Source organism: Rhea americana, unplaced genomic scaffold (assembly GCF_003343005.1).
Source record: "Rhea americana isolate MKP2758 unplaced genomic scaffold, rheAme1 scaffold_7, whole genome shotgun sequence".
Classification (NCBI taxonomy): Eukaryota; Metazoa; Chordata; class Aves; order Rheiformes; family Rheidae; genus Rhea; species Rhea americana.
The window spans coordinates 2,028,637-2,041,635 of record NW_028186867.1 but is presented as its reverse complement, the minus strand read 5'-3'; the positions used below and the strand labels follow the sequence as shown (position 1 = coordinate 2,041,635).

General features: G+C 37.5%; 1 protein-coding gene across 2 annotated transcripts in view; it reads left to right on the top strand.

The window, feature by feature from the left end:
- The window catches only part of SHROOM2 (shroom family member 2), a 129,430-nt gene that overhangs the window by 46,432 nt on the left and 69,999 nt on the right, over window positions 1–12,999 (top strand). For both annotated transcript variants that reach the window (XM_085321563.1, XM_085321564.1), the window contains exon 2: window positions 3,817–3,968. In XM_085321563.1, the coding sequence (XP_085177689.1) occupies window positions 3,817–3,968 (152 nt within the window). The remainder of the gene's footprint in view (window positions 1–3,816; window positions 3,969–12,999) is intronic.

Below are 12,999 nucleotides of genomic sequence, written 5' to 3'. Positions count from 1 at the left end.
ACAGCAGAAATCAGTGGTTTCAGTCCTCAAATATATCCCCAAATTTGCCTTTGCTCATGGTCACAGGCAGGTCATTAGGGACAGCAAAGTGAGAGTTGGATATTGTCTAAATAGATGCTTTTTATCAACAAACATCCTCTTCCTGTCCTCTTGAAAGCACTCTTCTGTATTAATATCAGTGTCCCTGCTAAAGATAAAAGTCATGCTGCTTATTCTTGCTAAATCAGCATAGTAAGAGGAGTATAACTTACTAATACATATTAAAAGAGTAGTTTCAGGGAGTTTCTAGAACTCTCCCTATACTCATCCAAAGTAGATGGTGTAACTAAACATGTTTTTTTGAAGGTTTGGATCCTTTATTTATAAGTAAATATGGATGTTGATTATCTTGGCTGAGTCTKTTGTTTCCTGGTGTTGCTATAAAAATGTTGAGATGTATACTTCAAGGGCTTTCAACTCCTGCAAGTATTCCAGATTGAGAAGAGGGGTTGTTCAGAGTTATGCTCAGTCATATCTGTCTGGTGACTGCCCAGTGGCAAGGGTAGATCTGTTCTTATTGGCTTTTCATGAAAGACTTTGTCTTAAAACCTTCCTCTTCATTTTCAAAGCTTTATTTTGGGATATTGACTGTTAGTTTTTCTGGGCATCTGAAATTTGGGAAGATATTGGATGTTTGCTAGATAAATAACACTTTGTTGTGAATATTTACTTTTAAATTGGGCTTAATTCCCAAGCATAGTGTAGCATATACGTTTGAGATGTGGWATTTTCAAGTGCATTTGTTGGTGCGAAAACGTTTATGTATGTTGGTTGGGATTTAAGTGAAGGCCTGGTGAGATGGAAAGTATATCAACGGGTAAAATAATAAAAATGGTAAAACTAAAAKAAGAGAGAACCTGAAAGAAACAACAGAATGGCACAGTGTAAGTTTGAGCAGAGGAGGAAGGTAGGCAGTGCAACATTTTTGAAGAGGTCTTTCTCATGGATGTTTTTGTTTGTGTTTAGATAGATGCAAAATCAATGACTTATTAGCCATCATGACTAAAAGACTTTTTAGTGTATCCAAAGAAATTGCATTTTTCCTGTCTAGCTATGTTTTCACTAAAAACGCATTATCAAGTGGAATCACATTCATGCAGCTATTCAGTGACCTGAGTTAAAACTAGTAAGAAAGATTTATGCTTAAATTTGYTCAGCTTAAGGAAATCTTTACTGTGAAGGAATGTATAGTTTTTATTCGCCCTAACTGCAACCTACTTGGAGACAACACGTTAAGAGAGAGCTGCCTCCAGTTCTCATGAGGAGCGCTCCAGCTTTGCGCTTCAATTTTGATATTTTTCTTTTTTTCCCCCCTTTTTTTTTTGATTAATGTTGTTTTGGATAGACAAAGTCTCTTTGGAAAGCTTGCACTGTGTGGAATGTGTAGTCTCCCTGCTGAAATGAAAACTCAGAGGGGGTAACTGAATACTCTCCGCAGCCACTGCATTGCCAGTCTGAAGAAAAAACAAACACACTTTCTGAGAACAATGAGCATTCCTTGAAACCCTAGGAGACAGACTTTTTTTAAAGAAAAAAAAAAAAAAAAGACCCTGTCAAGGTCTTCAGGCTCAGACTTCTAAATTGTTGACATCCGGGTGGCACACACGCTTCTTACCCCATTTGGTCAGGCTGGTACCTTGCTGAGAGCTAAGAGCCGCGACTGGTTAGCACCTGCCTTTTCTGGTTTAAAATTGTGATACTGTAACATACATATATTTTTTTCTCCCCACCTCTGTTTGACCTTCTAGTCAGTTCTAGTAATTTAACTCTGCTTTATATTAATGATTTTCCCCACTTTTCTTACCTACTGGGCTTCACACCTTCAAAGGAAGTTTATTTAGAAGTAATCCAGAAATGTCTTTGAGCACTTGAGCACTTGAAGGACTTGAGATTGCCTGTTTAGGAGGCTTAAGATTCATCGGTCCCCAGTTGCTTGTCCTTCTTTTAAGCTCTGACTGACTTCAGGGTTCCTCCTGTGGCAACCGCTCAGGACTTAGCAATGCTGTACTAAACTTTTTTCTTGTATATGTGTGATTTMTACTGCTGCTCCCTTGCTTTCAGCTTTACTGTAGATTTGAACTGCAATGTCAATATTCTGGTAGRTTTTTGATGTTCAGAGAATAGCCAGGCAGGTCAGAGACAGATAGCAGTTTGAAAACCAGATATACTGAGATGTAGAAACTTACTTTGTCTTTAGTTATCTGTATTTTTCTAAGATAAATTCTGAAAATTAAAATGCTTGAGTACTATTAATAACACAGCCTAAGAGTGGGGTTCAAAACTAAACCTTATGCATGTCATTCTTTTTAGCTTAGATTTATAGATTAAGAATTTTTAAGAACATTTCTACTAAACTTAAATAAAGAGAGCTTTAATTTACTTGAAATAAAATGGCTTTATGAGATCATGCTAATGTACTTTCATCAAGAGATATAGCTTATTTCATTAATTATTAAATAGATACTTTTGTAGTTCGAATGTCCCTAAAACCTACACTGTGAGCTCCAGAACTCATAAGGTTGTTTCCCGTGGATTTATCTCATGGTTGATCAACTTTGGTGTCTGAGAAGGTGACAGTTCTTTATGAAGCTTTCTGCAGCTACACTAATTACAAAGAATTCTTCTTTGTAGGCTTACTGGTATTTAATAAACTGTGAGTCAGAGATACTGTAGTAGTCAGGGCAAAATATAATGGAAACATAAAGGAAAATCCTTGCATTGAAGACAAGGTGTCAAGTCTATAGGAAGAGGTGGGATATGGATTGTGAGCAAGTGAGGGAGAAATTAAAAAATTAAATTCCTAGATCATGAGCTCAAACAGCTGAAAGASTGGAGACTGTGTTGACAACAAAAGAAAAGGGAAGACATCGAGAAAGCTGAAGGCTTGAATTGCAGTGTTCAACACCTACAGCTATATTTGAACTCTGTGATGGTGCTTGCCAGTCTGGCTGATCAAGCTTTTGGGATTTGTTTTAAATTTAAAAAATGAGTAACTCATAATGGCTGTATTTCCTGTATCAGGATGGGAATTGCCAAAACTTGAATTCCTTAATTTATTGTGTATGTTTTTCACTGCATGAATAACTCTGGTAAAAATTCAACAGATGAGAGTGATACCAGTGGCAGCAAAATAATTTTCCAGTGAGTTTCCCATAGTATTGCTATGTTTTTCAGCAGTGTGACACATTGCTTTTCTTTCTTGGATCTCAGACCATTGTCTTTTCTTCTAGCCAGAACTACTTGTTAGCTATATGGATTGTAAATTCTCAAATGTTTTCATAAACATTACATGCCTAATAAAAATGAATTTTCCCTACCAGCTTGTTTCAGATTTTTAGGTTTTATAGCATGTCAGACCTTTTTGGAGTTGACTGAATGGTTAATATTATTGGCTATATAGTTAATATTATTGGTTATCTTCTTTAGAGAATTGGATTTTAAAATGATTCTCCAAAGCTGCATTTGCAAGTGTGATTAACTGTACTGTATTGAACAGAGCTCAAGATCACAAACGCTTTTGACTCCCAAATTTCCACTGAGTATTGTAGTCTTCTCAGGAAGTTTCCTCAGGTGCATTTTTCTTTCCTTCCCTATTACACCTTATGTATCATTACTTTTGCTTTGTAGCCTTTTCAAATGTATTTTAAAATTATTTTAACTATCTAATTACWGTAGTAATTATTATATGAAGCTGATAATGGAAAACTCATTATCGTATTTTAAAGGTGTCACTATTCAACCTCAATAATTCTGCTATTTGACATGCTTTATTTTCAGATTGAAGATGGGAGCAAAGCTGCAGCTGTGGACAAGTTACTGGCTGGGGATGAAATTGTTGGCATCAATGATGTGGGCCTCTCTGGTTTCCGACAAGAAGCAATCTGTCTGGTAAAAGGTTCACACAAGACGCTGAAGCTTGTAGTAAAAAGGTAAGCTTGTGACATTCAGTTGCAAAGCCAAATGTATTCAGACTCTAAGCTACTGGGCAACTAAATCTGCCAAGACTTGGCAAGTTAATGAAAGGACTTTCATTATGTGTTATTAATGTTCACGTTTAGAGGCACTGAGCGGTATTACTTGAATGCAGTAAGGTGCTGACCAACATTCTTGAACATAGAATCTTTATGGAAGAAGACATGGAGTAGAGGTAGCCTTTCGATCGGAGCAAAAACTGAGACAGTGTGTTCTGTGAACACTGTCTCTTACAACGTAATGAATCAGGACTCTGTTCCTGTCTGTCTTCTTGAAACGTAGGGCATGAAAGAAACTCTCTCACCTGCCCTGCTTCCTCTATATTTAGTTAGCTGACATTGATAATGTTTTTACCATGTTTTGGTATGCAGRTCAGTTGGACTGTGAGGAACTGATTACATGGGAAAAGTTTGAAAAACAGGTCTTCTGCTTTGTGAGAATATTTTAAGTCTTGAACATTTTTTGTGTAATTTGATAAAGTGAATTTTTAGTTAGGGATCAATGAATCAAAAAATTAAAAAAAAATCTATCAATACAGTATTTTTATGGTGAGAAATGAGTTTGACACATATGATGATAAGTCTGTAGATGTAACAGTCATTCTGAGGCTGTCTTAAATGGGGACTATCTTTTTGTGAAAGAGCACTAATAGATAAGAGAGGTATTTAAGTTACTTCTCACCATTGGATTAAAAAGGTGTTTTTGTCAGAAGAAATTATTGGAACGTGAACCTCTCTGACATATGGTACAGTTTATATCTCTACTAAAAACATCTTCAGGAAGCTCTCCCAAAATGTAACACTAAAGCTAATAAATGCAAAATAATATGCATTCCTAACTATTATAAATAATGTTTATCTTCAGCAGTTTCAGCTTGCACTGGCCATTCCAGTAGAAGAACTTTTATTAGTGGAGGTTACATCAACTGTTTTTCTTACTGAAAGGGAAAACTTCAGGGTTGAGAGGTTTTATAGACATTGAAGAATCTGCCAAGACAGCAAGCCTTAATTGCTTTGAATAACTTTACAATGAAAGGAAGGTTTCCCTGTTTCTCAGTCCTTTTTGCTTTTGTGATAGTAATGTGCACAGAATCTGTGAATTCTAGTCTATCTCTGGAAATAGCAGAAATTTTGTTGCTGAAAAACGCTAGTAGGAGACACAACTGCGCCAGTCTTGCCTTTCATAATTATTTCACTCCACTCATGTGTTTTTGGAGGACTTCTGTACAGCTAATCAAGCACTGATTTGCTGCTGGAGATTTGTGACCATTCCTTGCAGGCCACAGGGCCCAATTGCTATGCATGCCTACACACAATTTGGTGCAAAACTGATGGATTTTGATCAGTCCTTTCTCATGCCTCCTCCTTTTCCTTCCCTAGTACGTGTGCAGTGGTCACAAGCAACCTAGCTGTTCTAGCCAAAAGACTGAAATAGTGGCCGTTGTTAGGGAAAACATTTTTGTCTGGAATTCATGAAGACTTCCATAGCTCCCAAAACAGGAAGGAGCCTTTTGGGTCATTGACAAGCCTGCATAATATTAGATAAAATTTTATAAAACTTACTGAATGAAATTAGCTAGGGCCTTTTGTTTGTGGTTTTTCAACTTTGCTCCTTCTCTTGGAAAGTTGCCTCAGGACATCAGTCCTTTGACGGTCAGAAACCTTTTAACACCCAGTCTCAGTTTATTCTTGGCCAACTTGTTCTCATGCACTGCTGTGTGCTGAAATAGCTTTTCTTTTCCTGTTGGAAGTTCAAATGATGCCTTTTATTTTGTTGTTTTTTAAAAAAAGCCTTGCTGCATGCTTTCTTCCAGAAGTTATGGTTTGGACAACAGTATTGTTTTGTTTTGTTTACTCTAAATCTTAGGCTGAATTTTTATGAGTGCTTTAAGCAGTCCTGTCTTTAAGCAAAGCAGTTGTGTGGTGTTTGTATGAGCACTCCTGCAGGTCTGGCTTGAATTGCATCAGGGAACTGATCTGACTGCAAAATTACTTGGGGAAGTAGGTTTTCAGTTGGATAGGACCACCACTTGCAAAGGCACTTTAATAGTTTACAGCAATCTCGAAATGACTGCTTTAGGCATTTTTAGACCATTTCAGTCATCTTTAGATCCACCCTTACTGTTCTTTGGGAGGACAGGGAACAGTTCTGTAATTTCCTTTCAGTGAATTATATGTAAGTTGATATGTTGATCCTGCGAGGTATTTTAGCATCTGTATGTCTGCTTACCCTGTGTTTTTTGTCTAGCACTGTGATGGGTCTCTATAGTGTTAACAGTTTATTCCTGGTGGATGGCAAGTGTGAAATCATGAAACAGAAATCATTTTAAGTTTAGCAACCCAATCTTGAAGGTCATAAAGGAATCTGTTTTAATGATGTTTGTTCTTGATATATGTGAGAGTTAGCTTGGAATGGGAAGTGGAAGCAATGATCTGGATATTGTGTTGAATTTTTTTTTCTAGGGTTAACTATTTCTAGACTGAWTCAGAAGTATAAAAATGCTTTAAAAACTATAAAGATGTAGAAAAATTAGTTTTTAACAATATTCTTCTGCAGTTTAAAGAATTTATTGTTAACATAAGTAGAATTAACACAGCACAATCTAGTTTTATTTGTCCCTGCTGAGCAGCTCATGCATGTGAAATTCCCCCATGCAGGTCATTCTTTATTGCAGTAAGGCCAATTCCTGATCTTACACTGATCTAACTGGTTCTGTACTTTGGAAGCAGTAGGGCATTTTAGAAGTGAACTTTTTTAAGCCAAAAGCAAGTGAAAAGTTCTTCCATAGTGAGTAACATTCATTCACAATTACTAGAATTTGACTGTGACCAGAAATTCTCACGTGGCTGATGTGGTTTAACAGTGGTAGTTGGCTACCACAGAAATGACTCTTTAACAACTGTTTTCAAAGACTCTGATGCCTGAATTGCTTAAGGGAAAAATGTTTGTTTCTTTTAAAAAACAAACAAAAAAATAGCAAATTTAGTAGCAAATACTAAATATGCTGGCTATCAGCATGCATGCTTTGCTTTGTTTTTTAGAAACATTGCAGTTGTGCAGTTGTGATTTAAAACAAACCAGGACTGTGCAGCTGGTTCAACAGCAAATGTGTGATGTTTAGGTAGCTTACAGATACTGATGATGGAACAAATGCAGTGTACCTTTTGGTCTTGAATTGAAAGAGTACTCAGGAGGCTTTATGTTGTTTTCTCAAGTGGATTTGTCAAAACAACACATCTTAGTTATGTGCTAGTTCTTCAGTGCACTACTGAATTATTTCCTGAGTGGATTCTTTTCTTAGGAAAAGGGAAAGGAAAGTGTGCTCAGGACATCTCTTACAGAAATTGCATTTGTTTTTCTGTTCTTTGGGAAAATATGTATGAATATTCATAAATGTACGTGTAAAATTGCTCTGAATGTTGATACTTAGGTGGTTACTATATTCCATATAATTCACTGTTCTTATACTTTTTAAGTTAAATTCCATTCAGGTTATTAAAATAATCTCTGTTCCTTTGCATGTGCTTGGCACAACCATATACTATAAAGCCATGAAAGTTCTGAACACTTTTTCCATAATGAATTAATGAGATTTAATATAATAAATTGTTCTAAGTTCATGCACAGGTGACACATCTGTATGGAGTCTGTTAACAATAAAGGGAGATTGGGTTTAGTTGCCCTCTGGGAGCCACTCTAAGAAGTTATGTTAGACAGAAACGTGCATCCTTTCCTGCCCATGTCCTTATGTCCTTTAAACACAGGAAATTCCACCTGAATATAAGGAAAAACTTCTTYMCTGTGAAAGCGACAGAGCACTGGAACAGGTTGCTCAGAAAGGTTGTGGAGTCTCTTTCTCTGGAGATATTCAAAACCCACCTGGACGTAATCCTGTCTGACAATGCTCTAGGTGCTTGAGCAGGGGGGGTTGGACTGGATGGGGATTGAATGGACCAGAGGTCCCTTCCAACATCAGTTGTTCTGTGATTCTGTGTATCTGCCTTATGTCCTCTGCTTCATCGTGCATACTGATCAATCCACTGTACATCTCTCCCAAATCCATGGTGACTCAGATACCCCCCCYATTCTGTCCCCGTGCATCTCTCACAATACTTCTGTCCAGTCCCTCTCTTCTGATCCCTAACAGATGGATGATAAAGGGAAGCAAGCAAGCTTTCTACTTCTTCAGGTGGAGCTAGACACCAAACCAGGAGGAGAAAATGGTCTCAAACACATACATATGCTCTGCCTGGTGCATCTCTTCACCACCATTTATTTGCTCATCCTGTTACTCCATGAATGGAGTTGAACTTTTGAACAGTACCTGTGCACATCTTCTTGGTCACTGGGGCTGTCTTGCTGACTGCTTGAATCTTGTGTTAGTGGAAATGAAAACTAGGTGGACAGGCAAGGAGTAGCCATGGACTTCTTTCACATAGGGTCTGCTGGTGATGGGAAACTGGAATTTCTGTTGAACTTCACCAGCTGTCCAGAAGCTGCCAGCACTTGAGAGGCAGCTGTAAAATTCTGGAGTAGTTTTGGCCAAATTGCATGTATGCAGACTTGTTTTCTTTTCCTTTAAATAGTATTGTGTTTCGATACCTTTCTGTGGTGAAAATGCCATTGTTTTCATAACACTGAGGAGAGTCCCTTGTTGTACATGGAAGAGGAAAAGTGAGCGAGAAGAAACAGACTTGACGTAAGAAACAGACTGGAACGTATGAAGTGCAGCATGTAGCCTGAATGTGAAATAAAATGTATTGTGTGAAATCAAAGTAAGGGAAGCAAATGTTACAGTAGCTGAATTATTAACAGCTAGACATGGGAAGTTAGTCTTTATTTGCGTGGCACTTGGTTTAAAGAAACAGCCATAAAATTCAGCACAGCTGAAGCAGAGCTTTTAATGGTTGTCCTGAGGGCTCCAAGATTGTACAATAGGGTCTTAGATCCTGAGACCTTAAGAGATATCCTGGAATAAAAATCTGCCTCTCTTTTCTTTTATGGCATTCAGATAGAAAATCACTGAAACTTTGTCATGTGCTGATCAGAGAGGTGCTTACCACCACTAGTGACCTTTCCATAGTGGGATTTATGTAACTTAGCAAAGGAATCTAGTCTTATCACTAGTGCAATAGCTGTCTGTGGACTCCTTAGCCCCTTTTGGCCCTGGGAGTACTGTTACACTCGAGAACGTCTATTTGTGAGATGATTTAGGAAGACGGGGGAGACAGTGTTTTCTGTACTGTTACAAGACAGACTGAGAATTGTGGTGAATTCTGTCTCTTACCTAGGCTTACTGTTTGATAGATTTGGTTTAATAGATTTTAAAATACTTAGCACAAGAAATAAAGATCACAGAATCACAAAATGGTTTAGGTCGGAAAGGACAAAAAAAATATTATTTATTATTTATTTTATTTTTAAAAGGATAAAAAATACATATACTTTTGCAAGTTTTAAGCAAATACTATAGATATTTGGTCCATAGTTATGGTTTTTTGTTCAATATACCAAATACATTCCCAGACAACCCCTACTGAGGAGGAGTAAAGTATATTTTGGGCATTAAATTCGTAAATTGTTTCTTGAACTAGAATTTATTATGGCAGAAGAAATTGCAGTGGTTTCTCTCTTTTTGCCCAAAACCAGATTTTTCAGTGCCTGTATTTTCAGCCAGACTGTGGAAATAGTTAAGAAATTGAAGTAGAGCTTTCCAGGGATGTATATACATATTGTCATACGTCATTGCTGTAAAAAGCAGGCATGTGTGATAACCCTGTTCTACAAGTGTTTCTTGCAATTAATGTGGGCATGGAAATCTGTGTGCTAGTTCAGATCTTGTGGTATACCCACTTACAGAGTAGATGTTCATAACACATGCATACAGCTAAAAAGATCAAGGCTTGGATGTTTCTGTGTGGCTGTAGTTGATGGAAGGGCTGGATGGCTAAATTCCAGTTTCACAAATTCACTGGGAAATGAATTGGAGTTGCCTTAGTCCACTCTTCTGCACTAAGCCAGATGGCCAGTTTATTTGTGCCATAAGGTTGTCCTACTAGTCCCTGYTCCCAACTAGGTCATGCAGTGGAGAGAGGAGCAAGCTTTCTGTGTTGGGATCAGCGCCAGTCACCAAGTTGGGGCCTGTATTTCCTATTCTCTCCTTTGGTGCYGCTAGTGTGTTACCAAGGACCAAATGACAAAATGACTGCAAGTGTAACTTGTCATGTGAATTTCATACAGGCCTTCAAAAGCCACTAAAATGAGTGTCCTGTATTTTAAGGAGTGTCTAGCAATGCTAGCAGGATCTTTCTGTGAAGGAATTTTAATGGGCACTATGAGTGATTGCAGAATAAACCACTCTGCACTTCGTGTACTCTCTGGGAATCCACAGAGGAGGTTGGCATGGAGCTCCTATTGTGCTCAAAACATACCCTCAAGCCTTCTGAACAGGCAACCTCTGTGCTGGCAGTGCCTTGACAGCAGTCCTTGTTCTTAAATTGCATAATCCTATGCTAATTGATGAAAGGAGTGGACATCAGGAAAAGAGGGCATGCTTTCATCTTATATTTCAACAAATTATACATTGAAAGAGTCCTGATGAGGACCATTTCCCCTGYTTATCTATTGGCACAATCACTTAATTAATGTAAAAATCATGTATGTCTCAGTTCRCTTTACCTTTATCCTAAAAATACCACTCAGGTATTTGAATATTTCTCATGCCAGCTATCTTTTTGTTGGGCCATGCATTTAAAAAGCATTTCTATTTCTTAATTTTGGCCACCTTACCCATTTCTCAGTTGTGTAAATGTGGTTTGATTTGTGCTATTAGTGACATATTAATGGCTACTTAAAGTGAACATAGGCTTCAGTTTCTCAAATTGGAGGAATGTGGCCCTTGGTTTCAAAGAACATTTTTAAATTTCTTGTATAATTGTCATGCCTCTCTCAATATAAATGTTTTAGCTGGCAYGTTTTAAGTTGTTGTGGCTTTTATAATCTTATTCTTTTCAAATCTAAAAAGAAACCTAACCTGTAAAACTTGAATAATAAAAGGCCAAAAACATGAGAGAAGTCACCGTGTTTGATCAAGTCAACTCTGTTAGGGTGGTGTGTTGAATACTAGGGAAGACATAGAAATTTATTTGTGGGTAAGAAGAATTCCATATAATTTGAATATGCTTATTCAGAAGGGTTACTCGTGGCAATGGTATTTAGCTTTGTGAAATAATCACTCAAATTGGACAATGCTACCTTTTTTCTGGAATAGAATATGCACCAGACAGTAACAACCTCTGAGTCATGACTGGGGAGGGGGCCAGCTCTTCAAACCTGCAAACACTTGCTAAAATGGTTAATTTGGGGCATGAGTAGTTTCATCAACTTTAGTGGGAGTACTCATGTGACCAAAGATGAAAAAGTATACAAGTACTTACAGGATTTAACTAGAACTTTTTACCACGCTGTGCATTAGATTTATTCTAAATACTGCTTTCCACTGATGAACTTCAATTTAGATACAAATTGTAATATGTAACCTCTTGCTCAAGTGGGAKAAATGATGAATTACAAAATTTACAAAATTTTGTAGTTACAAGCAAAACCAAAACAAAACAAGTAACAAATAAGAGGTACAAAATTTTGATATCTTAAGACATATGCATTTCACACGGTACTTTCACATGTGTGCACACAGAGAATTTGAGTTTGACAGCAGTAGATATTGTAGACCTCTGCTCTCTCCTGACTGTAACAAAGCTGTAACTCCATCCATTAAAGATAAAATAAATAATGTTTTTTTATGTCATAAATTCTTTGCATKTGCAGTGAATGCTTTTGTGTATGTTGTATGCATTTTAAAATGTTCAGTAGTTTGGGTTTGCTTTTCAGCACTTAGGAGTATAGTTTTCTTGGTTTTTGTTTTTTTCTTTAATACTACTTAAGAGCTTTGATATGTGCATACAAAACTTCAGGAGAGTAGTAATACTGCTATTTCGGTTCTTAAATACATTGCAGTCCTCCATGTGGTACTTCTAAGTTACATATTTTGCTTTCTGAAGATAAAATAATTGGCGAGACTGAAAATTTGGATGCTTTCTTAAATGTTTCCTTGTCAAGTAGCTTACCATGTTGGATAGCAGASATTTTATGCTCAGCCTGATCTAGTAATTGCATGTAACACCTTCCAATTTGCAAAGCTTTTAGAAGGTGTTTAGAATAATTTATGAACTCAACTCTGAACTATGGAGAGAAGACCATTCAAAAGCAGGGTGTTCTTCAGAGCAGATGCAGACRACGTACAGAACAACCCATTCATAAAGCTAATGCAAGCACCTTGCAGGTTTAGTTTCTGAAATACCAAATAAATTTACATCTTATCTGTTCAACAAGAAACTGCTTAGGTGCTATGGCTGTTCCTACAAAATCTGTACAATACTGGATCACCTGGTAAAACAGAGTCTGGCACAGGGACACAACTGCTGTTTCGTTGAGTTACCAGAATGTAGAAAGGCCTTTATGCTTTTAGTCCAGCTTCATGCTGAGTGCAGGAGAACAGCACAATGACAAAAGCTGTGGTTTGGGGAAATATCTGTTGTGTTATGTTTAAAACAAAATCAGTACTTTGTTCTGGTCACAGAGCAGCCTTACAGGCAAGGAGGCACCTGAACTGGGTCATGACATCTGGTAGGGAACGAAAAGGAGGTGGGGGGAGGGCAATGCCTTCAAAATCTGATATGACATTGTGTGTGTCAGAGCARAAATCCCTTTTCCAAATAAAACTTCAAGCAGCCCAACTGGCAGAGTTATTCTTTGTACAGGCATAATAATTTTTATTATGTGGTTACAGTGTTTTAACCAGGCATAAGGCAAGCTAAGGCTGGACTTGCTGTCTCCTGAAATGTCCTGTGACTGACGGATCTCTCCTTTTCTGCTCCCATTTTTGGGTCACTTTGGCCAAGCTTGGGTAGATCACAGCTGAAATCACTT